Source organism: Ambystoma mexicanum, chromosome 12, assembly GCF_040938575.1.
Source record: "Ambystoma mexicanum isolate Mex_15411 chromosome 12, UKY_AmexF1_1, whole genome shotgun sequence".
In the NCBI taxonomy this organism is placed as follows: Eukaryota; Metazoa; Chordata; class Amphibia; order Caudata; family Ambystomatidae; genus Ambystoma; species Ambystoma mexicanum.
In genome coordinates, this window is record NC_090936.1 from 1,152,309,228 (window position 1) to 1,152,335,869 (window position 26,642).

Genomic DNA, 26,642 nt, shown 5'->3' on the forward strand with positions numbered 1-26,642 from the left:
GCAAATTGGGATCAGATGTCCTGACTCATTCTTTCTCCTCTGTATATGTGCTCTACTTGGATGTGTCTCAATGGGCTTAATTTGCCATCATTACAGGTTGTTTGTTGGTTGGAAGCCGAGTCCTCTGTGCCCAACCTATGTTGATTCCTTTGCAAGAACAGCCTTTCCTATCTTATGTCAGCCATCGCACTGAGATTACACGTAGGTCAGGCTCACTGTCATGAACTTGGGGCCCAGCATTCTTTCTTTCTTTCTTTCTTTCTTTCTTTCTTTCTTTCTTTCTTTCTTTCTTTCTTTCTTTCTTTCTTTCTTTCTTTCTTTCTTTCTTTCTTTCTTGCTTTCTTGCTTTCTTGCTTTCTTTCTTGCTTTTTGACCTAGTTGGAAGTTGGTTGTCACACTATTAAGTTATCGAGGGGCCACTAGGCAGGCCTCCTTTGAGCCACAAGGCCATCTCTCTAAAAATGATCTACGATGAGGGTGATCTTTTTTGTGATTTATAATCCGTGTAGACTTTCCCCCTTCACTGAACTGTACCTCTAGTCCTTGATGCTCTGCAGCTTGCCCTGCTGTCAGGGGATGTATTGTGATGGTACCGTCATGCATCAGCCACTTCCTCTTGTACTATAGGTTTCTTTCCATGTTCAGTTTAGTCAGGACAGAGGTTTAGATACGGCGATCAGTCTAACCAGGAATTGCAACAATAAAACAAGGGTAAATATATGTAGCAATGCTGGGGCTTAAGGGAAAGCAAACAAGTGATGGGCAATGTCAAATAACCTGATCTGAAGGAGAACCAGGGTCCTAAGTCTATGTTCCCTAGTTCTACAGCAGTTTGTGGTTGGGGTTGCAACCCCCTAAATGGTTCAAACCTTCACTTACAATTGCCCTTAGTTCCAAGGGACCACGGCCCTTCTGTTATATTTAGTCCCCATCTCCCGAGCTGTGTAGCTCAACGTCCAGATGACAGCTAATTTCTATCTCGCCTCTCCCTGGTGAATATTTAGACTGCAGTCATCATTGACTCTCTACCCCTCCCAGCCTCCTGCCAGCTTCCGTATGCAGGTTGCATAAGCCAGACAAGCTCTAGTTCAAAAAAGGGAAGAGGGGCACCACAAACTTCAATCTCCTAATCCTTAGTTTTATGTTTGGGTGAAGCCTAGCAATAAGCCATGGCGGGAACAGATGGGACCCTTTTCTCTCCCTTGTATGTCTGCTTTCTTTAGGGTTGCTGCATTCCCCTGGATCCCAGGTACATGGTCTACTGTAGGTTTCTTTCCATTTTCAGATTAATCAGGACAGAGGTTTGGGTATGGTGATCAGTCTAACCAGGAGTTGCAATAATAAAACAAGGGTAAATCTGGGTAGCAATGCTGGGGCTCAAGGGAAACACAAATAAGTGATGGGCAATGTCAAAAAACCTAATCTGAAGGAGCCCGGGGTCCTAAGCCTATGTTCCCTAGTTCTACAGCAGTTTGTGGTTGGAGTTGCACCCCCCTAAATGGTTCAAACCTTCACTTACAATTGCCCTAGGTTCCAAGGGACCACTGCCCTTCTGACCTATTTGCTGTGTAGCTCGACGTCCAGATGACAGCACATTTCTCTCTCGCTCTCCCAGGTGAATTTTCAGACCGCAGTCATTGACTCACCACCCTCCAGCCAGCTGCGGTACCACAGCCCTGTCTTTCTCTTTGGGTCAAATCTAGCCTCTCTTACCAGACAAGATCTGGGTTGTGACCCCCCCCTACCCCCCCAGCAAGTCATGGGCAAGGTTCTTCCATTTTGTGAGAAACCTGAAGGTATCTCACTGGTACCCGGGGATCTATCATCCAGGTGGCCAGGACACAGCCAACGCTATTGGATCCAGTTCCTGGGGTAGGACCAGTGGGGGAGGATCACCTGGATGAGGGGTCTTCGGGGACTGGAAGTGGGATACCAACAGGCAAGATGCTGAACCCCCTTGTAACACCTTTTCCCCATCCTACCCCGTAGGATATCTAGAAACTATACCCCCGCCCCTTTCCAACACTAACACTTTCCTACACTGTGACAAACAACGGACTAACACCAGAGCCGTTTGCCTGACCTTGTTTTGGAACATGTTAGGTAAAGTCAGGCCCTTTCTCTTCCCTGCAGGGACAAAAGGCGAAGCACAAAAGCATACTTTGAGCAAGGCTGAACGCACGAGGAAGCAGCTATACCGGACCAGCAGTTCAAGCAGAGGAGAAAGGCAGCGAGACCTGAAAGGACGAGAAGGACGGAATTGCCTTTGCCCTTTTCAACTCAGACCAGCTTTGCCTCAGAAAAGGGAATCACAAGACCGGGAAGCACAGCAGGCGTGTGGTGTGACAGGTGTCAACGGCACACAGGACCCTCCCGCGCTGATAGCCAAAACGGGGAGAAGCGCTGGCTACCGTGGTGCCATCCCTGACTCCCGAGACAAGAAATGTACAGCAAGTTCAGCACAGCCGGTGAGTCAGAGAAAAGCGATAATAGACCGAACTGTGCTGGGCGCAAGGTTGTAAGCGACAACCTTGTCTAACAAATACCTTTTTTGTATATGAAGCTTTAAAGAAAGCCCAGTTGAGGTCTAGATGCAGAGTGGTCCGATGCCACTTGGACGTACATTCAAAAGACTCTGATTGGGGCCTGTTTGTTGAAACTGCATGTACCAAGAAGCCTTGGGGAAGGCCGGCGTGAATATCAAAGGGGTCATAAAAGGGTCAAGCAAAACCCCTCGTTCAATCGAATGTCTGTGACAAGTTGAGAAGCAAAGTGAATTGTGTGCACAAGAACTGTGTGTAGTCTGACCAGGGCTGAGACCTAGACTTAGGCAAAGGGAAGAACCTACGGGGTCTAAAGAGACTGTCTTGTGAACTGTGGCAAGTGTGAACCCGACGGAGGAATACAGAGTGAAAGCTAGGGGAAGGGAACCCCTGCTTTCTGTTGAGAAGAGCAAATCATGAACTGTTTTAGCCATTTTTAACACTGTTCATGAGTTCCTATGTGAACCCAACAGAGAGATGCCAAGGGGAAAGCTAAGAAGAGTGAATCCTGTGATGTGATAAAGCAAGTTGAACATTTTGATGACAAGAGTGAACCCGGCCGAGGGATGTCCACAGTGAATGATTGTTGAACTTGTGATTGAAAGGCCGTAGTAACCCGACAGAGGGAGGCCAACCGTGAGAGAAGGATTGAAACCCAACAGAGGGGGATCCTAAGGCGAAAGGTAATCGCCCAACGTGAAAGATTTATTGAAGGAATTGAAGGAACTGTTTTTTTTTTCTTTTGGCACTTCAGGTCCTCTGAGGCAAGAGACTTTGGATAACAGAGACTTGGCTGCAGAAGGCCCTGATGTTTTGGAACTGAACTGTAACCTCATGCTAGCGAGGCCCAGGAGTGTGCTGTGCTCAGAAGTCCCGCCTTGTCTCGTGCTTAAAACGTGGGGAATGGAGACCACAGCCGTACCATCCTGACTTATCATTTGGTGAACACTTATTTCTTTTCCGGTGAACATTACACCACAGTATTTTGTAACTTAATGGTGAGGATTGGCAATACGTTTTTTAGTATAGGCCCTTTGTATTTGACAAGACGCCACTAGGACTGCCTTATTATTATTGTTAATGGTCGTAGCTTGCTCCCATCTTTAGGTTTAGATTAGGCGTTTTTTTTCTCACCCATTCATACAGTTTAATAAGCACCCTTGAATTGTGATCACTTGTGTCTGTCTTTACAGTTGACACCATGAGTTCCCTACAACTTCAAGTGCAAAGACTGAGTGACTTCTTTTTCTGCCTGATACCCCCACTCTGCTTCCTTATAATAGTCAATTTCACACCTTCCTCTTGTTTGAATGTCTTTCTCTTATTCTTTCTTCTATTTCAGTGTCCCCTTTCTCTGCAAACATCAGCATTGCTCCTCCTCGTCCTCAATCATTCTTTCCTCCACCCTCTCCCTCTTGCTTCTGCTTTCTTCCGCCTCCTGCCACCCTGCTCATGAAACCCTTGAGAAACAGGCCCTTTAACTTGGACAACGCAGGAAATCTGGATTGAGACAATTAACAAATTAGAGACAGTACTCTCATTCTCCTCTTTCTGTCAGTCTCTAAAATGGAAGACAGTTCACAGAACACAATTAAGCCTGCACAGTGCACTTTCAAATGTCCCCCTCCCGGGAACCCTTGCCCACCTGTACTTCTCTCCTGAATCTCTGCAGAGGCTCTAGAACCATAAGAATACATTCTATCGGCAATTAACCCTCAAGGAAACAGACTACCCGAGGGTCTTCATTCATGTGTCTTCCTTTGTTGCTAATGAGCTTTTGAGGAGCAAGTATTGTCAGGGTACCCTAGATGTTAAGTACTCTAACCTACTCTAACTACCTGAGCATCATTTCGAATGTATAACTGAAAGGGTTCCTACTGGGCATGAATGGAGCCCATACTGCTCAAGAAATCCACTAATGTATCTTTTAACTAACTCTGGGAGGGGCCCAGTCTGACCTACCCGAAGAGTCTCTGAGGTAGCATTGTTGGAAGGTAGGAACTCGGTGGAGATTGCAAGGATTCTATTGCATACATGAACCGATGCTTACTCAATGGGAAAACTGTGCTCTGGATGGTGTGTCCTTGCTTTCTGCCCCTATCCTCACTGAGAATAGGGACAGAGATGTGTCTCCAGGGAAGTGCTGGGGAATGCCAAGGCAGCATCTCTATAATATGATATGACATTTATAATGTGCCTATACACAAGTGTTTCAAGGCGCAACGAAGCGAGGGAGGGGAAACAGAGGGAAGACAGACAACGATCTTACTAGGCCAGGTATCATTCCGATCGCGCAAGTGCAGGGGAAGAGGGGAAAAAGGAAAGTGCGAGGGGGGAGGGGAAAGTGCAGTTCATGGGATAATAAATAAGATAAATAAAAAAGAATGGCCATCTGGTGGCAAGTGCAGGGTGAGTGCAGACATAAGTGTAGGAGCGGCGACTGTAGGGATACAGAAAACAGTCCCCAGGTGCAGAGGTTGCCAGGGAGGCAGTGCAGGCCTGCAACTGGCAGGGCTTGTGACCGAGATCAGAAGGGTGGCTAGGTAACCCTGCAGTATCGGTATCAGCAGGACTTCAGCAGGGGAGAAAAAGCAGAAGCAAAGAGGAGGGTCTTAAGGTGCTTCTGGAACCGAAGATGGTTCTCCTCAAGTTTCAGGGAGGCAGGGAGGCTGTTCCAGAGGGAGGCCCCAGCCGAAGAGAGAGATCTACCAGCAGCTCATTGCTTGGAGAAGCGACTGACCCTGAGGGAGTTGGAGGCGGATGAGCGAAGAGCTCGAAAGGGAAGATATTTAGGAAGAGAGAGTTGAAAGTATTGAGGCCCCAGCCCCGGAAGGCCTTGTGGACGATGCAGACGGTTTTGAACTTAATCCTCGCAGCCACTGAGAGCCAGTGCAGGGATTTCAGTCCTGGAGAGATACGATCCCTCGGCTTGAGGCCAAGGACAAGTCTCACAGTCCTGTTCTGGATGCAGAGGGCATAGAGTAGAAGCTGGAAGATTTAGAAAGAGGCTGTTGCAATAGTCCAGCCTAGAGAGAACCAGAGCTCTGGAGACAGTGAGCTTCTGGGGAAGGAGAGGAAGGGAAGAATACCTCTGAGGCGGTGCAGCTGGTAGTGTGACTTCTTAGAGGCATCAGAGATGTGAGGAGAGAAAGAGAGTGTGGAGTCGAAGATGACCCCAAGGTTTTTAGCCTTGCAGGTGGGAGCAGGAAGAGGGCCAAGAGAGGCTGGCCAGAGAGCTACAGGAAAGGAGGGAGTCGCTCAAATGACTCACAATAAAAATGGAAGCTGCACTATGTTACAGGCTAGCTGTCTCCTCCACATCCAGACTGAAATTGGAATGGTAAAATGAAAGTAATGGACAAGGGAATTTAAGCTGTGCAACCTCAATTTAAGAAAAGAGCTGAGGTTGCAGTGCCTTCCCTTGGCCAGTCAATTGAATGTTCTATGAAGAAAATTGGTGATCTGATCATCTTCTGGTATGAATTAAGAATACTTTTAGGAGAAACTAAGGGCTACTAGAAGAGCTACTATTAAAAAGGTTCAAACAGAAGCAAGTCAGTTAAAAGGCAGCAATTTCTCTCAACATTTTAAAATCTTGCAAGTGAAATGGCTCCCTGTGCCTTCTGGAGTTACTAGAACCTCCATCTTTCACTGGCGTATGGACTGAAAAGCATATGGTTAAGGAGTACAAAAAAGCACATTAAGGACATTTCTCTTTTTTTTATATTCCTTTATTTATAATATATACATGAATACAGAAACATCAAACAATTCAGCAAACTACAGTACAGAAATGCGTGAAGAAACAAAAAAAAAAAATAAAAAAAAAAATCTAAAAGAAATCGTTAAACACGTTCCAGATCTTCTCATATGCAGACAATTAAAGGACATTTCTCATTTACTTCTCCTCCTTTTCTTCCCAGTTATGTAGCATTTCTGATCCCCTCACCACTAGCATAACCAGATTTAAAATCACATCCATCTTTACAGTCGCTGGCACCTTCTTCCACAGTCTCTCACCTCGGTTATGTCCTTCCCCCTTCATACCTGGGCCTGTGAATGCATTGGGGCACTAATGGTTTGATCGGGGACACCTAGGCCCTATTGTCAGTGGGAATGTTTGATTCGTTTGTGGGATTGGAACTTCCTCTTGAACATATGCGCCTAATACAATTTTCATTACTTGTTGTGGCCCCGCAGCCATGTGGGGCAAGACAATTAATTGGGGAACTGCTATGTTGGAATCACACATCCCTATTCGGGAGACTGGCCAACACCACCATGGCTTCTCCTTGCTACCCTTTGTCTCCCTTGGCTCTCCGACACCTTCTCTTCCAGTCCCCCTCTCATGAGCGGCCTCCTTCATTTGTTACACTTTGGAGAATAACCTGCAAGTGCATCAGCAATCCGTTTAAGGACTGCATGCTCTTGTGAGCGTTCCCCACAGCTCTTTGCTAAGATTATACACTTGGCTCGCAGCACGCCTTGTAGCTTTCAAAGTCTGAGATTTCTGTACTGCACAGGTGCGTGGATGTACATGTGGGCTGGTTGAGCAAGCTGGGTCATGAGAGAGAGGATCTAGAGACCCACCATATACTGCCACCGGGGGTTTCGCATCGCTGATCAGGTGGCATTCCTCAGCCAACCGTCTCTTTCAACCCTACACCGGCTTCTCATGTTCCTTGTCTGTTTCCGCACCAGGTTAATGTGGCACTGCTCAATGACCTTTCGGCTTTCAAGCATAGGCGTATTCTCTTGCGGGGGCTGCTTGTGAATAGACAAGTCCCCTCCTCTGCTAATTTCAGTCATTGGATCTGACCTACTGTTTTGGCCTACTTTTTGGTAAATCTGGATTTCTCCCTTTTTTGGAGCTGCTGCTCCTGGGCTATGGTGGCTCCTGGGCTCTGGGCCTGTTCTGTGAGGATTTGGGATGAGGCTCCCTAGTCTCTATGTACACAAGGCTCAGCCGTTCCTGGTTTCAGCTTGGATTTCTTTTACGATGTATCTCACCAGGGTCACCTCTCTGTTGTGGATGACCGTTCTTCGGTGGTGTTTAGGGTCAGCTGAAGAAGACATTGGCATGCAATAAGGCATAATGATGGCCCCAACAAAGTGTTTTAATCTTTATTACACAAGTCCTTCTCAGACTACTTCTTTACAGTGGCTTGTCGTTGTATGGTCTATCTCTTTGTTGTGCTGTGCCGCACTCTGTGCTCTGGGAGAAGGATGGTTTATCAATATCGCAAGGCATGGGAAGCTTTGTAGCACTGAGGTTCAGCCATTTCCCAGACCTGAACTTGCCCTCATTTAGTAGGGACTGCGATGAGCTGTAGTCTGACTTGTTTGATGAAGTTTATAGGTAACAACTGCTACATTATAACTGACCCCTTTAAGAGCACATTGGCCAAAGAGATGTTATTATTATTATTCAGGTATTTATTGAGCATGGACCTGGCTTTGGGAAGCGACAGAGCACTTTATAATCATAGGGGGAAGACCACTGTGCGGGAAGCAGAGAAAAGGGGAGCAGGGAGCTAACGGAGGAGGGCAAGTGTGGGCAATTGGCAGCCAGGGCAGGAGACGGTGGGGAGCAGATCCCCCAGTCTCAGATAGTGTGGGGAGTGCAAGGTGTGTGTACCTAGGTGTTGGAGATAAGCCATTCATTGAAGAGGAAGGTCTTGAGCTCCTTCCTGAGTTATAAAAGCGATGGTGCAGGTCTGCCGTCGATGGGCAGGAGGTTCCAGAGTCTTGGAGTTTAGACCGTGAAGGCCTGTCTTCTGGTTCTTTCCTTCCTGCACGGTCGGAGTTCAGGTCTGCCCATTTCCTTATTTTTGGTGGATTGCAGCCATCCAGAGATGCCGAGTTTCTCGATGAGGTAGCTTTGGGACTTCAGGGTGTCAGCCTTGTAGATGATGCAACAGGATTTGGAGATGATACTGGCTTGCAGTGGGAGCCAGTGCAGTTCGATAAGGGTCAGGTTGATGTGCTTGAATTTTCAGAGTTCTTAAATGAGTCCTTCTGCAGCATGAAGGACACATCTCAGGGGTGCCAGGGTAGACACCGGAATGCCTTCCAAAAGGGCATTGCCACCATCCAGGTTGGAGCGGACCAATGCTTGGACAGTGGATCTGAAATATTTTTTCTGGGAGGAAGGGCTTGATTTTCCACAGGAGAGACCGTTGGTACTAAGCCGTTTGTGTCTTCCTTGCTATGTGCCATTTGAATGTGAGTTGGCTGTCGATTTTGAACCCAAGGGACTTGGCACAGGTGACTAGCTGGGTGTGAAGCCCTAACGTTTCATAGCAGAGAGCCAGGTCTGGACATTGGAGCATTCAGTGTTGTTGGTCAGCAGTAGGAATGCAGTTCGGGAGGGGTTGAGCTTCAGGTAAGCACTGGTCATCCAGGACTGGATCAGTGCGAGGCAGGCCTTGAGCCTGTGGATGTCTTCGATGGAGGATATCTTCAGGTAGATCTGCGTATCAAACAAAGGGGGGGGTCTGGGACGAACGTGCTGGTAGAGAGACCCCCCCCTTTGTTTTAGATCTGCGTGTCATCTGCGTATTGGTGAATGTGGATGTTGTGTGGAGCGAGGAGGGTTCAGAGAGGTTCCATGTGAAGATTGAAAATCACTGGGGACAGGATGGGTCCTTGCAAGACTCCACAGGTGATGGGTAGAGTTGGTGATCTGAAAGATTCAATTTGTAGGAACTGTTGGTGATTAGCAAGGTAGGATTTGAACCAGCTGAGACTTGCTGTTCCCCATGCAGCGATGTAGATTGTCGGTGAATGTCTGATGGTTTACCATGTCAAATGATCCTGAGAGGTCAAGGAGAACAAGGTGGCAAGGATGACAATCATTGAGGATTTGAAGGGCCTCGTCGATCACCTTGATGGTAGCCATTTCTGTGCTGCATCTGGCTCTGAAGGTAGGACTGAAGTAGGTTATTGACTTCGATGTGTTGAAGGAGTTGCGTGGCTACTGCTTTCTCAAGGATCTTACCTAAGATGGGAAGATGGGGGATGTGGCAGTAGTTGCTGAGCTCCTCAGGGTCCAGTGTTCGTTTCTTAAGAAGCTGGAGGATTTGTCCAGTCTTGAGGGTCGAGGGGAAGGTGTCTTGAGTTGGGGAGCTGTTGATGATTGTCAGATAAGGGAAGAGTGTTTCAGTCGGAAGGGTCTTGAGAACGGAGGCAGGGAGGATGTTGCCCGCATACGATGTGGCCTTGAGGGATGCTAAGGTGACAGTGAGGTCTTCCATAGTTAGTGTCTTGAATGTTGTCCACTTAGTTGTGGTTTTGTGAGATGGGATGTGTAGTGTGCTGTTGTGTCGTTAATGTCTGTGTGTTGGTAGATCATGTGGATCTTGTTGGCGAATAAAAAGTTGATGGCAGTGTATTTTTTGATGGAGTGTGCTGCGGGAGGTTCGGGCAGAGGATTGAAGCAGCGCTTGATGGTTTTGAAGAGGGCTATGCTTTCATTGTTGGCCTTGGCTATAGTGTATTAGTAGTAGTTGGCCATGGAAGTGTTGATCATTCGCCTGCATGTAGCACAAAGTTCCTGAAGGAGGGCATGGTCATATGTGCTGCAGGATTGTCACCAATTCTGTTCTTGTTTTCTGGTGGTTCATTTGATTGGTTTGAGTTTTTGAGTGTACGAGAGTGTGGAAGGTTTAGGCTTGAGGGTGCGCTTTGCAACTGGGGCATGGCGGTTGACTTGTGAGGGTGAGTTCTTGGAGAAGCAAGTTGCAGTCCTGGTTTGACAGAAGCAGATCAGCCCATGTGCGTCGGAGTTTGGTGAGGTCTTCCTTGATAGCCTCCACTGGGAAGTTATTGAAGGATCTGAAGGCTTGTTTGGTTGGTTTCCGATGGGTTTGCTTGCGAGGTGTGGTGTGACTAATCTCAAAGGGCAGGAGATGGTCCTACCAGTCCAATGGAATAGGAGAGCTGTGCTGAAGGGTAGGCAGGGCGCTGATGAGGTTGAAGATATTACATTTATTGTGAGTTGGGTCTTTTGTGTGCTGTGAGGTTCAGTGTGTCAAGTAGGCAATGGAGATCTTCCTTCATTGACTTGATTGCTGGGTTGCCAGGGATGTTGAACTTGCTGAGGAAGATGTTTTTGGCATGCGCGAGAGACAAGGTGGTGACCAAGTCTGTGAAGTCTTCGATGAAGGAGGTGGTGGGCTTGGTTGGTCTGTGGATGAGGTGAAAAGTGACTGTGTCTGTTGTGGAGAGCAGGAAGTGGCAGGATAGTTTTTCGAAAGAGCGAATGTTGGCGATGTCCAGTTGGGTGCATGGCCATGATACCTTGGGAACGAAGCAGAGGGTTCCGTCAATCTTGTTTGGAAGGTCTTCACGTAGAATTCTGTAGCCGTTGGAGGTGAGGACATCTAGGTTGTGTGTGGAGGTAGATGTCATCCTGGTCCCAGTAATGAAGATGGCAATCCAAGTCATGTGTGGTGGTGAGATTGGCAATGCCAGCTGCATGGCTGATTGCTGAGCGGACATTGGCAGGCATCAGTTTTCGTGCAGTGGTGGGTGCTGGAGTGGTGATGGGGTGTATGGTGAAGTGGGTGAGGTTGCGCGATGCAGTGTCCTTGATGTTAGTGGTGAGAAGCGTGGTTGGCTATGAGGGCTGTTGGGAGAGAGGGCAAAAACACATATTCAGGGAGCTTACCTGATTTTAGAGGGCAGGGGTTCTGGGCCTGGGTCCTGGCCTTTTCTTTGGCTGCCCTTCACCTCAGACACCCAGTTGTGAGACACCCTTGATCTAAGGGTTAAGAACAAAAATGAAGAGCAGGGCTAAGAAGCTGGGTTGGATTTTGGGACACGTGACTTGGATCCACTTGCACTTGTTCACCAAGTGCACAGTGTTAGTGCTATGAAGTGTGCAGATAGATATCTGCCAGGCAAGTAACTGAAATATGCACCAACCACACAATTATTCTAAGGTGTCCTCTCCAGTGTAGATGACACTTCATTGACTTGGCTGTTAGCAATATCCTTGGGCTTCCATACCAACACCTCCGCCCCAGTCATTGCTGTCACGCTCATCATTTGATAATAGGTCGTTATTTTCTCATCACTGATTTCCAGATGATGGCAATTTGTTTTCCTGTGTGACCTCCACACATGGAGGCTTGTCACTAGAAATGTGAACAGGGGGAAGGCAAGTGGGACCGATGCCAGAAACGGTGCCGACAAATCACTCAATTTATGTAGCTGCTCTCACCACGCCACATTATAATCATTTAATAAAGGCTGTGTCTTTCATCTCCCTTCAGAGAGGGCACAGTGAAGCCCGGCGACAGGCTGCTGAGCGTCGACGGAATCCGCCTGCTCGGAGCCTCGCACACGGACGCCATGAGTATTCTGAAACAGTGTGGGCAGGAGGCGACCCTGCTCATCGAGTACGATGTGTCAGTGATGGGTATGTGAAAAGAGCACTCTTTACTTCTGCATGAGCCATTTGTGACCTTTCCCTGGCAGCCCCTGATAAAGTTGCATATGCATCGATTGGGGTCGGTTGTACTTGAAGTAGGACCTTCCTATCCCTTTAAGGGCGTTGGCTTAGTTGAGGGACTTCTCATGAAATTTGTTAGACATTTCTAATGTTGTATTTCCCTTTGATTAGTCGAAAATGAGTCGGTGTGTATACAGTGTATGGGTACCCCATAAAGAAAAGGTCTGGTGCAGTCACCATTTAGTGTTCGTTTACGACCCAATTCTAGGAGTGGATGGTCAAGTCCCCTGCTGGCAGTGCTGTATGAGATAGACTAAAGCTGGCACTCAATGGATAAACATAAGTTTAAGCCAGTGAAAATGCCCCTACCAGATCCCCAACAAATGATCTCTGTCTCCTCGCAGTACTCACCTTCCAACTCAAGGCCTTGACGGCCGGAAACCTGATGGGTTTTCTGGATATCCCCCATTAACATTCATGAGAAAAGATTTGCATACATTTAGAATCATTGTATGCAAATTTATCTCATAAATATTAATGTGGGTATCCTGAAAATACGACATGGATCCAGCCCTTGAAGCCTGGTGTTGGACAACCCTGATCTAGGTATTTGTGGTTAAGAGTGGGGTTAAGAGTAAAGTTAAGAGGCCATGGCAACGTGTTGCTTGTTTTAGAGCGGCATCATTTCCCACAGTACTCAGAGATGTGCAGGTGTATGACCGAGTAGCAAGTAGTGTCCGAATGTAGGGATTGCAGAAATGCTGGTGTCTAGTTCCTGGACATGATCACTTTGTGGCAGCCACAGGATCCAGTCTCACTGTTGTATTGAACTGCAGGTATACAGTTACCCACTGTAGCCATGCTGTGAAGTGTAAGATACATCCGAGTGCCTACAAAACATGGTATAGTCGTACCGTACACAGACTCAGGACTGGGTGTGTACCGATTCACACAATATGCAAGTAGCATACTGCAGAATAGTGCTTAGCACACACCCTCCTACTGCGTGTAACAGGTTGTACACCGCTACATCAGTCTAGTGGTGTACAGTGCAACAACTGTTGTTGCACTGAGTGCCACTGCAATGCACAATCTCACATAGGCATGCTGATTGCTGTAGCATAGTCTTGGCAGTATATAATGCAGGTACAATGACCCCACCGTTCCTTTGAGCTGCCTACTGCAATTAGTCCTGTAGTCTGGTGTATATGAAATGAGACTCCTGGCAGCCACAGACCTTTAATCACAGATCCTAGCTGGCTATTCTTGTTAAAAAAGGACCATGGGTGCTTGCAGGTTAGTCCTGGCCAATGGTAGATGGAGAGCATGGCTAGGTGCAGGATAGATGGTCTAGTTAAACAAAGTACATGGCTGTCTCATGCCTTAGCCTGTCAAAACGTGGCTTGTGTTTGAGATCGATGGTTGGTGGGCCGATCGCCCCATGCATCGCGGACTATTCTTGCACACTAGCTATGCCTGCTTGCTATTCGTGCCATGTTGTGTAGACCACGACTGCATTCGTCCTTAAAATGGCCATTCCAGAATAATGCGGCTGAACCAGACATAAGAGTTGTGTGTTTCTGTCTTCCTGGTATACCGGTAAAAAACAATTGAACTATCTCAACATCGTTAGATTAGAAAAATGTATGGCATAAAAGATGTACAGTTGCCGGTATTTTACTGGTATAATGAAAAGTCCCAAAATTATAAAATCCTTCAGTTCAAATGACTACACAACTGCAACCCTTACTCCCAAATTCATTGTCCATCACTTCACACATCAACGCAAGACATTCTGGATGGCTTGTCTAATGACCTCACCAGTGACACCTTTCCCAATATCCATGACAACCCCATGCAGTTCCTCAGATATAGTGTGGGACGTGTGCACTAATCCGTTGTGCATAGAGGGGGATGGTCTGTCCAGAAGGCACCATCTGCTCATCGCCCTGACCCTCGCCCTTCCTTGCGGCATCAGTCTTCCGAGATTGAGAGGGTCTGAGAATATCACGAGAGGGGCCTTTAGGAGGAAGGTGTTAGCAACGGGGGAAACATGAGGGTAGGGAGAAACATTCAGTCAGAGACGAGGCTAAATGAATCTAGTTGAAGCTTTGAATAAATGATCGCCTTTGTTGATGGTCTGTCTGCCCCTCTCTTGAAGCAGTGCTTCTTAAACAACTTCTCTTTCCTAATGAATGCAAGTGATTTATTCAAGAACTGTCCTGGAATTAGCCCAAACCTTGTCTTTAAAGGGGGCCAGGCTTTCCCCTTGGTATATGTTTGTCTTAGATGATTAATTTACCAACCTCTTTAGTTCTGGCTCAGAGAGGTGGCTGTAGCCACCTGGATAAGAAAAAAGTGTGCATGGACGTTGCACTTCTTTCTAGTTTCTCTGCAGGGACCATACATTTGCATTAGCACGTTATTTTTTTATGCCTACGTTTTTCTCATTTAGGTGATTCAAAAATAGTGATTTCTACCTGCAAACGCATTTATCTTGAAACATAGTGGGTGAATAACAAATATTATTAGTGTAATAAAAACTTCTTAACAGAAAACGAGTGCCTTAGTGAATTGTTTGCTGAGCAATGCATACCACAGAGCAAAACCTGGAATTAAATTTAGTTATTATCCTTTTTTATTTCTTATGTTATTACTAGTCTTCATATTTTCTATATCATTCATTTAATTGATATTTTTTGTAATGTAGAACTCTATAACATGAACATGTTTTAGTGTTAAAAATGTATGAATTGGGGAACATTTTTGTCTGTAGAAAAGCCTACATTGTTTTTTTTCCAATGCTAGTTTTTGTATAATGTGTCCAGTTGTCGAAGACTTTTGCCAATCTGTGCCGCGTATCACAATGCTCACTGTGTCCGCTCTTTGTGTTTGTGTTCTCATGCACTGTGTTGTTTGTCTTGTGATGAACAGAGATCACTGGCTTAGTAATGTCAGGGCTTGGGGAAAACAAATTGCTGGAGAAGAAATCAATTCAATATTTTTTCCAGAATACTTTTTTTCTCCCTAGTTTTGCGCTCACCAAGGGGCTGCTTCTCTTGAACATTGTGAGGCATGTTCGGTTCCAATGTGCTGTATTGTACATCTGCATTCTCTGTGGCCATGATACTTCCTAGGTCATTGTTTGCATGCAGGACTCCTGCTGGTCTTATTTTGCTGCAGAGAGGCTTGCATCCCAGATGTGTTTGGATATGCAAAGCTAATGTTATGTCTCGGGTATTCCTTTCCATGGAGTGGTGTTCTGTGGCCCAGCCAGTCGGTATCTAGACCTTAGTCTGGTGCAGGGGAGGCATTGGCAATGAGCAAGGAACTGCCGTGTTTCTCTCATTGGAATGCCTCAGTGGCCGTGTTACAGACCTCTACCTTTGCGCTCTGCGATGGTCTCCTTCTGGCTTCAAGAGCCTCTCAATCGGGACGTTAACTCGCATATGTTTTATGAACTCTCTCTCCCCTGGTTCCAGTTTGTAGCATATTTCAGGACGTAGTCACTTGACTGTACCCAAGACATTGATACGCTATAGGAACCTGCGCCCCGGCATCCTGCATGCAGAAGTCAACTTTATACTTTAATCCATGGTTTGTGGCTGTGATATCTATCTCCCATCCTTCTCTCAATATGGTCCTCCTCTCTGGACAGTACTGTCTGTCTGGCTCGTCTCTCCAATTCTAGAAGCCTGGACGTTCTACTGAATTTTCCCATGCTCGGTTCGCGCCTTCTCAATGGAGAACCTTGTAGAGCAGGACCCGTTTGCCATCTTGTCCTCCGCTCCTCTTCTTCGCTGTGCTTGGAACTCCCCTATATACAGCTGTATGGCATTGAAGCACAGGCAGCGTTTCACTTGCATTTTGCAGCCTATGTCTTTTTTTCCCCAATAACATGCTATCCTCGCATGTTATACGCGCTGCCAGAGCTGCCTACATTTGAAAATGAAAAACCCAGAGATTTGTCACCCAAAGCCATGCCCATATCCAGGCCAAGATTCGGCCCACGTGAACACAAGAGTCCGCCCACCTGCCCAAACTGGTCCTGGCACCAGATATGGGCGGGTTTTACGAGCCATACAGTGCCTCCCACAACACTTCTGTGTGATTGGCCTCTAGCGGTCTGTTTGTAGCCAATCGCATGGAGGCATGTGTGGACTGACTTGCTGCGACTGCCGGAAATCCTAGAAACTCCATGCTATTCCCCGGAGAAGAGCATAAAAACCTGGCATCTCTGGGCTGAACCCAAACATTAAACCGGTTTGCTCGCTGCTCCAAACGGGGTCTGTGTGGGACATCGGCACATTCTCAGGTGCAATCTTGGAGGGACCTCTCGTGCCATCTGCAGCTTTGTTAGGATGGCAACGACTCCTCTAATTGCACACTGCTCTGTTTTCAGCTTCCAAGAAGCCACGCCCTGCGTCAGCTGATCGATGGGAGAGAAAAAATACTCTGGAAGGGCAGTTCTTCACACAATATAGATTGCTAAACATGAAAAAAATACTTTTCATGTTTAGCAATCGTTTGAACACCTGTAATCGTTGAACACCCATAATTCAATGCAATGACATCATCATTGCGTGCCCGAGTTGTTATCACGTTTTATTGTAAATCTAACTCGTACGGTAAAGTATTCAAACAGAAATGTGAACCACCCGAGACTTAAAATGTCTTCTTTTATCATGACATTTTATTGAAGACATACGCCTTCACCACATCACTTTCCTGCAGCTTTCATGCAGTGCTTTAGAAGACTTTTGTGAAGTTGGACTAATTGTGAGATAAGCCTGTTGTTATTAAGAACCCACTTTCCATTGCGAGAAGAGGTCTCGGGTGGATAGCTAAACAGCAACGTGCTTGCCTTGGAAGCAAGATGACACGGAGCAACATGGGTTCGATCCCCGGGTCAGCGCTTAGAAACCTCTGGGTATTAAGCGCGTTATTAATATCATATCATATCAGAAGCACAAATAAGGTTGCCGTGTAGTTTATGTTCATTGTTACAAGCAGTTCTCAATTTGAGAGTTAGTGCGCCGGGGATTGAATATTCTATCTTTCCTGTTTGGAGGATATCCCAGTGGGAGCCCATCTCGCGTGGAACACTGAAGCCCAGGGCCCATCTTTGTGGCCGCTTCCGTCCCACAGCGTGAGGCACAGATTGTTCCCGCGCAGACTCGCAGTGGCAAATGCGTGCGCAGGAAATAGTTCTAGACTAGCGTGTCTCGTGGCAAAGCTAAATTCCCATGATGCGCCAGCACAGCTGACCTGTGAGCAGTGCCTGAGTGCGTGCATGAGCACGCCCTCCCTAGACGGCGGCCTTCCTCCAGCCAGCAGCTGGCCCAAATCAAGATGTCTTCTACACAAAACACTGAAGGCTGCCATGCCGCATTACCTACAACATGGCATCAGTAATGCCAAGTATTGTTTATGTTTATTTATAAACTGCAGCCAGGCCCGGGGGCATACGGACGCGTAAGTTAGTTACATTTGAATGCGGTGGGCAAAGGTTACAATGGTTACGGTTACAGATATATACAGACATTAGTATTACAGATACATACATACATGTTGCAATGTTTGTGTGGTAGGCAATGGAGGCTGCTGATAAAATATAGTATATAATAAATTATTTACAATACGTACAGTGGGTAGTCAGTAAGTCAAGGATCTTTAGGCTGTCATTGTGTCCATGTCGTGAAGCCAGCGCTTCATGTTGCGTTTGAATAGGTTAAAGGAGGGGTCTGACCTAAGGAGAGCGGGGAGTGTGTTCCATAATTTCGATGCTTGTACAGGGAAACTAACTCCTCCCGAGTTATGGAGTTTGAATCTCGGTATGGACATGGTGTTTGCTTGAGCTGCTCTAAGTGGTCTTGATGATATATGTGCGGTAAGTTGGTTGGTGAGGTAGGCTGGTGCAAGGTTGGCCCTGGCTTTGTGTGTAAGGGCCAAAGTTTTGAGGGATATTCTATGCTCTCCTGGGAGCCAGTGCAGATTACCTCTAGGCTCAGAGATCTGCGACTTTTAAGGGATGTTGAGAGCTGCCCTGATGGCCTTATTTTGAATTACTTGTAGTTTGTTGATATTTTTTGTGGCTAGTGCCTAAATAGAGGGCATTACAATAGTCTACTTTGGACAAGACTAACGCTCTAGCAAGTGTAATGCAATTGGGTGTGGAGATGAACGGCCTACATGCAGTGATCAGTTTGCATGTGTACGCGGCTGAAGATGCTACTGCATTAGTTTGTTTGGAGAAGGATAAGGTGGCATCAAGGTAGATACCAAGGGTTTTTGTGTTGGTTGAGACGGGGATAGGATTACCATCTATAGTGAAAGATTTGAAAGCAGTGTTTAGATTTTTTAGTTTAGCGTGAGTACCAGTTTTCCAACACTGGCTCAGGCGTGCCCAGCGTTTACCTGGTCACTGCCGCCATTTAAATTGTACCCCTTTTAAATCTGCCAGAGTGAAGAGCCTTGATAACAGGGGGGTAAATCTTTCATAGATTATCCGGAACTTGTAATTTTCTGATGGCTGCTCTGTTTTAGAAAAGCTTACATTATCGGGAGCTCTGATCAAGTGGTATCCAATGTAGTTCTAGCAACTACATGCGTGTTCACACGCGCCTTTCGCAAGCAACCTGCTCGCATGTACTGTCGAATCTGGCGCATCCGGCCCAATCTTTTACTGTGTGAAGGCCAAGGAGTACACCTCATGGTGGTCCTATATGCACACTGGAAGAGATTAACAATACTTCTATGTCCCCTTCCTGCCATACTTATGGGAAATTCCACAATATGGTATAGTACCACCGTTTTTGTTGTTGTAGCACCACAAAAATGATGTACTTTTTTATTTGTATGCGGAGCAGTGTGGAGGCGCGGCACAGGCATCGCCTCCCCATACCATGCCTCCGAGCCTCGTCCTTTTCTCCACGTGGTCGGGATTGGGCGCATGCTGCACCAGGTGTTTTCATTTCACACCCATGTCGATGTTTGCTCCCCTCATCTCGGGCATCATGGTTGGTTTTTCCTCCCGCTTATGCCAGGACAGAAATGTTTTGTTTCCCATCTGTTGTGCCGGTGTTACTAGACGGCAGCGGACGGTCATTCGCTCTTTTTGGAGTGTTTTAGCCCGGAGCACCAGTGTGACACGTGTTATTTTTGTGGTGCACTTTCTGTTCATGCCGTAAATCATCATACATAATGTTAGTCAAAAGTTTTCCATCTTCCTACTCTGGATCACCTTCAAGATTTAATCTCCGAAAAGTATCTGTGTCTGGTAAGTGAGCTGCCGACCTGAGAATTTATTTCCAGGGAACCTCCAATCATATGAGGGACCGGTTTGACTCTAGTATCACCGGGACTCGTCCAGAGGTGCCCTGTTCAAGGGCTCATGTGGATACCGGAGCATGCCCAGAGGAACCCCAATTAGGGACTACTCTCCTTATTGCCAACGCTGAAGATACCCGTGGGAGGCTAATGACACGAGAGTTCTTCCCAAGCTTCCTGAAGAGAGGGCTAATTAATCTACCAGTGGTCCCTAAATTCCACCACTTGGAGCAAAAGATGCCAGGAATATTCCAGAGATTCCATCAGGGAGGGCTAAGTTTATTATGAGGCCAGCTGAGAATCCCTTAATAGGGGCTAATTTATCCAGAGTTTGACCTTGTGAGGAGTCGAGCTGTCTAAAGGTATCAAAATTCAGCAGGCCTCATCTGCATAAGGAACCTGTCATGACGCAGTTTCAATTACTGAGACCTGTTGCCATGCCCTCCACTTCAATGGCTGGGACTTCAGACTTGCGCTCGAGATCCACACTCCACTCCACTATTGCCTCACTACGGCTGGACCCCTTTGCTCCCAGAGTGGAGTGGTCGGACTCAACTCAGATGTCTCTTCCAACATTGTTGTCTTTGGCCTCCATCATCTTCTCTGATTTATGTGGCCCCATGGTTCGCTAGGCATACCTGCCACCTGGCCTCAATTGATTCTTGTTCCTGGCGCCGAGATGTTCGATCTAACCCCATGGGAGAAGGTCAGGCATCAGAGGACACCTATTTCAGGCTCTTATGCACTCTGAGCTGATGAAAGAATACTTCAGGGACCTTTTTTCAGGATCTAGTCCCAAAACCACAGAATCCGGTGTAATCACCTGAGAAAGAAACGGAACCGCTCAGCAGGTTAAAACCATGAAGACTCCTACAGCACCACCTGCTCTGACTTCCAGTTCAGTGCCAGCCTCGAATGGTCCCTCTACAAACCATATAAAGCAGGATGACGAGGACCATGCTTAAAAGGTAGCAGCGGAAATTCTTTTCTCAGCAAGGGTATCCCATAAATAGCTTGTGGACTTGATGTTCTTCCGGGGCATCCCTTCCAACAGAGACTGGACTCCAAGCTGGGCTGGGGTAGGTTCTATAAAAACATGAGAAATCTCTGGAGTATGGCTACAGGAGGTCGTCCACGCAAAATATGGAAAAAGTATTTTCTATTACTTCTACAAATAAGAGGGTCGATGTAAGATGCAGATTACTCCAGGCTGAAGAGGTTTTGCTAAGACCTTGTCCTCAACTGTCCTCATTGGTAGTGACGGCTGACACTGTTTTGAAGGCTACCATAATTTTTGGCCTCTATCTAGTATCTCTTGAGCAATGGATAATCAAGCTCTGGGCCAAAATGTATACGCCAATTTGGTGCTCCAGTTGTCAACCGAATGCCACGGAACTACTAGCAGCTGCGAATCATAGGCTCTGGAAGGGTTCATTTTCATTTCATTTCGTCATTTGTATATCACCTTTCACCATAGGTATGGTGCCAACGCTCTGATTGAGAGTGTTTGAGAGATTTATCCTGGTGGAACACGTGGAGCAGTTCAAAGGAGGTCTTTCAAACATGAGAAGGATCTCCTAAAGGCAGCTACACAGCATGTGGACATCTCGGCCAGTAGGGTGCTCACAGGTAGTAACACCTTCAGACCTCCAAACAGTAACACCTTCAGACCTCCAAACAGGCGTGGCTTCACACAACTAAATTTACGAAGGAGGTACATGATAAAATCTTTGCTATCCCCTTTGATGGAGTCGACTTGTTTCATCATACAACAGAGGAGGAACTCACAAAAAGTCAAATCAAACCAGCACCTCTAGGGTTAATTGGCATTATCACTCATTTGCAGACTTCCAGGACTGCAATGCAAGACAGGTCTTCAACCAAAGACAGCTTCACAAGATTGTTTCTCTCCCTCTGCCTGTGCGACAGAAGCTTCCTCTACTGCAACCGAGAAGCCTAGCAAGTGATGGTGCAGTCTGGTCCAATGGCAGTCTGTGGAATGGAGAATTCTCCTTCACATCACGTCCTGGCAGACCATCACCTCTGGCTTGTGGGCGATTGTAGTTGCCAGCAGGGGATTCAGGCTTTCCTGTCCCCCGTTCCTCCTTCCAGCTGTCATTTGATGCAGATGAGATTTCCTTCCCTGAGAGCAGAACTCTCGAAACTGCCCGAGATAAACGCTGTAGGGAAGATGCCATTCCCAGAGAAAGGCCAGGGGTTTTACGCCAGGCTTTTTACAGTGCCAAATTCAAACCAAGCATGCCAGCAAACCATTTTGGATTTGGCAGATTTCTACCTGCATCTGCCCTAGAAAAATTCAAGATTATCACTCCTGGCCAGATCCAGTTCACTCCTCAGCAAGGAGACTGGATCTGTGCAATGGATCTGAAGGATGTGTGTTCCTACATCCCAATCTGGCCCCCGCACCAGTTTTCTGCATTTCTCTGTGGTAGGGCATCACTTTCAGTATCAAGTCCTCCCTTTGCTCTAAATTCTGCACTTGGGGTGTTTAAAAAACTGTCGCCCGTGGCAACCTTCCTTCACCTCCAGGGCATCTATATATACCCCTATCTAGATGACCGGCTGGTGAAAGTGTGATGTCCACAGATAGCGGAGGTGCAACTTGAATACTTACTGGATCTGCTGTTCAAGTGAAGCCTGTCAGTAAACTGGGGGAAGTCGCCATTGACTGTCGCGCAGGGCCTTACTTACATAGACGTGCACTGAAATAACTTGCCTAATATGCAGATTTCTGAGCACAGAACAGATCTTAGATGTCCAGAACATATGCTCATTGTTACTGAATTCTTCCAGCATGAGCACATGGTGGTTTGAAAGGCTACAGGGGCTCATGGCCTCTTGCCTTGAGGCAGTGTCTCTGACCAGGCTGGAGATGCGCAGGTCACAGATGGCTGTGGATTAGTCTTGATCTCAAGTTTTAACCCTCAGAACAAAAAAATTCCAATCCCACAGGAAATGGTTCAGTATTTGATGTGTTGGTTGGAACCTCAGAATCCACTACTGGGCATGCCCTTTGCAAATTCATCTCCTCAGGACTGCATTACCACAGATTTCCCCCTTTTGGGTTTGGGAGCGACCGTGGATCTTCTGCAAGTTTCCAGTCTTTTGTCCATGGGAGATCGGAAACAGCACATCAGTTTCCTACAACTGAAAGCAATATTCTTGGGTCTGAAGGCCGCCTTGTCAAAAATTCGGAACAAGACCACGTTGATACGAACAGACAACTGTGCCAATGGTTTATATCAGCAAACAAGGAGGCACAAAATCAAGGGAGCTCACAGTCCTAGTGGTTCATATTTGAGAGTGGGTGATCCAGCATAACATTTTCCTACAAGCTGTTCATGTGTCTGGGATTCCCAATAATGAGGCAAATCGCCTCAGGCGTGTTTTAGAAACCAACTAGGAGTTAGAATTAATTTCGCTGGTGGTCCAGTCCCTTTTTTCGATTTCGGAAGTTAAACAAGTGGACTTATTCACAATCATCAATCAACCTGGCTGGGGAATCTTCTCTTTTTCTCCCGATCTCCAGAACGTGCTGAGCCAGGAGAAGGTGCAGATCAAACACCCTCCCTAAGATCGCTGAACGTAGGCGGATGGTACCTGAGGTCAGGCCCTAAGAGCACCTGGGCCTTTCAGAAGATCAAATGCGAATCATCCTGGTTGCAAGGTAGGATTCTGGAAGATCTAAATACAAGAGCTAATGGCTGGGATTCTGCTACTGGAGTCTGGAGAGAGAAAGGAACCCGCTGGCGGTTTTGTTAGATAGCGTATTGTTGTTAATTTCCAGCTTAGCAGCTTCAAGAAATAGTTCAAATGTGCAGGACCTACCTTTCTGCCTTGGGCACTCATCTAAACTCTGACTAGCATTGCCTATGAATCTCAAATCCAGTACTAAATGGCATTTTTACTTTTTGCTTCAGTTAGTCCTCCTCCCAAATGGGACCTCAATGTAGTGCTCACCTCTGTGGGCCACAATCCTTTTGAGCCCAGAGCCTCTTAAGGCACCAAGCTATTCTCCTGGAAACTCGCCTTCCTTGTGGTGATCACATCAGCCTGGCGAGTAAGCAAAATTCAAGCATTTTCAGCTGAAGAACCGTTCTTTCATAAAGGTGAAGTGGTTCTCCAAACTCTCCCATTGTTTTTACCTAAGGTGGTGTCGAGTTGCTCAGGAGGTCTCTCTACCAGTTTTCTTCCCCAATCCTTCAGCTGAGCCGGAGAGATTTCTTTACTCTCTAGACGTTAGGAGATCCCTAAAATTCTATTTAGGAATAAAGAGTTTAGGAAATCTCCTCCGTTTTTCGTGACCTTTGGAGCAGCCAATAAATACTCGCCACCATCCAAAGCGACAATTGCCACATGAGTAGAATCTTCCATCTCAGTGTGCTACACGTTACAGAAGTTATCTCAACCTAAAGGTCTGCATGCTTATTTGGTATGGACCCAGGCAGTGTCTGTTGCCGTCCAAAGGGACATCGCTTGGGACTCGTATGCAAAGGCTGATACGTGGTCCCTCCCTATCAGCCTTCTACAAACATTAATGTCTAGACTTGGGTTCAAGGGCAGATGCCGAATTTGGACAAGCGGTCCTGACAAATCTATTCAGTTAAAGAAATGAAGTTAGGCCCTTCCACACACGGGTAGTTATACGATTGTGGAACTCCCAGAAGTATGAAGAAAAGGGGACGGGACGTAGGAGTGAGGAAAGGTTACTCACCATAGTGACTGCTGTACTCCTGACTAGAGTTCTCTGTCCTCCATACGCCCGCCTTCCACCCCCTACAAAAGATGACTTAGCTTGCCATCAATGCCCATCCTCGGCGGCTAGAAAAGGAGTGAAGGGCAAGGTGTGGAAGCAGAGCTTGCAGAGGCTGGGCCTGTGCCATGCATGTGCACGGCTCTGAGTAAAAATAAAAAAGAACACTTTTTTTTTGTGGTGATACACAAACTGCTGTGATCACATCCCATACGACGGAATGCCACAGAAGTATGGAGGAAAGGGGCCTCTGGACTAGGAGTACAGCGCTAACCATGGTCAGAAACATTTTCTATACCATATGTATGTAGATAGGAATGCCTACAATACAAATCTGCATATTACTTTTTGAGGGAGTGCAACAAGGACACCTAGCCATATGCATGTGCACCGTGGCCCAACCGTGGTCTTTGAAGACAATTGGTGCTCCAGATTGACGTAAGCAGTCTCCATTCACAAGGCGGTCTACAATGATTCAGTGAAGACAGTTCTACCATGTAAAAGCTTATGCACACTTGCAGAGACCCCAAAAAAACATTGATATGTGTCCTACACATCGCTTTACAATTCTGGTCCCTGATATCCTCACATAGTACGCTAGTGTGTGCTTGAGTAATAAGAGAGAGTCCTAGAAAAGTCCAGTAAGCAAAGAGGTATACCGTTATGTAATCTGGTCACGTCGCACTTCTACCCCAGGGACATTTTATACCCCTGTGGTACTCCTACTCCAGTGGTAGGCTCTTTCGCAGTAAAACATAGGGCAGCAGTAGTAAGGCCTTCGGTCCCAGCCAGTGCCATTGTGTCAGACCCTGGGTAATAGCCTGCTGTAACCTCGAGGAGACAGTCCAGAAAGTTACTGTGATGTGTTGCATAACCAAATTACCAATCATTATCATTGTTGATATGTTACTTACATAAATACACATATTATTTGTCATGAAATTAATAGTGAAACAAGAGACTTGACAAAAGCTTCATATTTCCCCCGGCCCACTAGCTGATTAATGGGCAGAAAACTAATGACTCAAAATAAGCCAAGTAATTAGAGTAGAAATTGGCTTTCCTTCACCACTTATGAGTAACCTGGAAGCAATTGTTAATAACCCAACATAAGGCACTGTAAACCTGTGCAGTGGTACAAGATGGTGCATGTTGCCATTTTACTCCTATTCTGCTGAATAAAGCTATGCTAACGGTATTTAGGGAAAGAATGGTGCCTTGAAATAAACCTCTTATCTGGGCTTCAATGTTTCAATATAGGGACCTTCCGCAAGCACTGGTTAGTAAGCAAGCAGCATCTGTCAAAAGGTTTGGAACTAGAAGTTGTTGGGATGCAGGTGCGACAACCTGAATGTGTATGGAAATATAAGGTGCAGAAGTTCTAGTAGCATGGAGATTTGGTAATTTTTGGTGTTAGCGTTTGTCATTTGTCACAGTGTTTCAGGTCATTTTCAAAGGGGATTCAGTTTTGCCTAGGCTACCAAGCACGTAGTGGAATGAGGGGCAGCAAAGATATTGTTACTGGTTTTCATTAGCATAAGGGCCTCTTGCCACATTAGCCAGAGTCCTGCCATCTTGTACTAGGCATTGTCAGATTGTGTAGATTTCTATTCTTTAGCGCACTAGGCCACAGTTCTGAGCATCTGTCTTTCCATTTAATTAAAATGTTGTCCTGCTTCCCAGTGAGTGTTCAGCAGGCCAAGGTCCGTGGCGGAAGGGTGAGGCGCAGCACACATCAGTTATTGTTGCAAGGCTACAACGCCAGGATGTTTTTGCTGAGTTTTTTTTCTGAACATTTTCAGCTTAAAAAGCTCTTCGAAAAATATGGGGAGTGGTAGGAGCAAGGGCCTAGATCATTGGGAAAAGAGGGTTGGGATGGGACCCCCCAATCATTTTTTTTAAAAAATTTGATGAGTTTATTCAGCAAAAAACACCTCGGAAAATAAAACGGGCGATCTAAGATCTTAGAACTGTTGCAAGGCCTAGCTGCTCTCATGAGCTTTTAGTGAAATGTACAATAACGATTTGTGTACCAGCTCTCCCCGCTTTCTCTCCTACCCATCCGCAGACCTTCCTTGGCTTTGATGTTTTCTTCATGTAAAGTAGCCTTGGGGGATATGTAAGGAACATGTAGCGGTGGTGTGCCACCCAACTGGGCAGTCCAGTGAGGTCGACAGATAATGTGAACAAGAAAATCCAAACATGGGGCAATACAGATGCTGGCTTTTGCACAGACTGCGTAAGGTTACATGTCTGCAGCACTGTCTAGGATGGAGGAGGCGGGCAGGGCCTGGGGGCATGGGATCCAAGGGTGCTGTGGCCTCTTGCCTCGCTGTCTCAGCTGCTGCTTCCGGGTACCAACCTAATTCTCGCGACTCCCATCCTCGTAAACCAATGACCAGTGTTAGTGAGAGGGTTCTTAGCAGATCAGGTTGTGTGAGTGTAATGTGTGCACCAGCTGGTAAGGTCAAACGCAGCATTTGCCGCGCCATGGGTGATCGCAGAGGAGCTGATGGTGATATTCCTGCCGGGGTGCCGG

General features: G+C 46.6%; 1 protein-coding gene across 17 annotated transcripts in view; it reads left to right on the top strand.

The window, feature by feature from the left end:
* GRIP1 (glutamate receptor interacting protein 1) overlaps positions 1-26,642 on the top strand; it is a 1,760,673-nt gene that overhangs the window by 1,363,511 nt on the left and 370,520 nt on the right. For all 17 annotated transcript variants that reach the window (XM_069629739.1, XM_069629748.1, XM_069629732.1 and 14 more), the window contains one exon: positions 11,822-11,967. In XM_069629739.1, the coding sequence (XP_069485840.1) occupies positions 11,822-11,967 (146 nt within the window). The remainder of the gene's footprint in view (positions 1-11,821; positions 11,968-26,642) is intronic.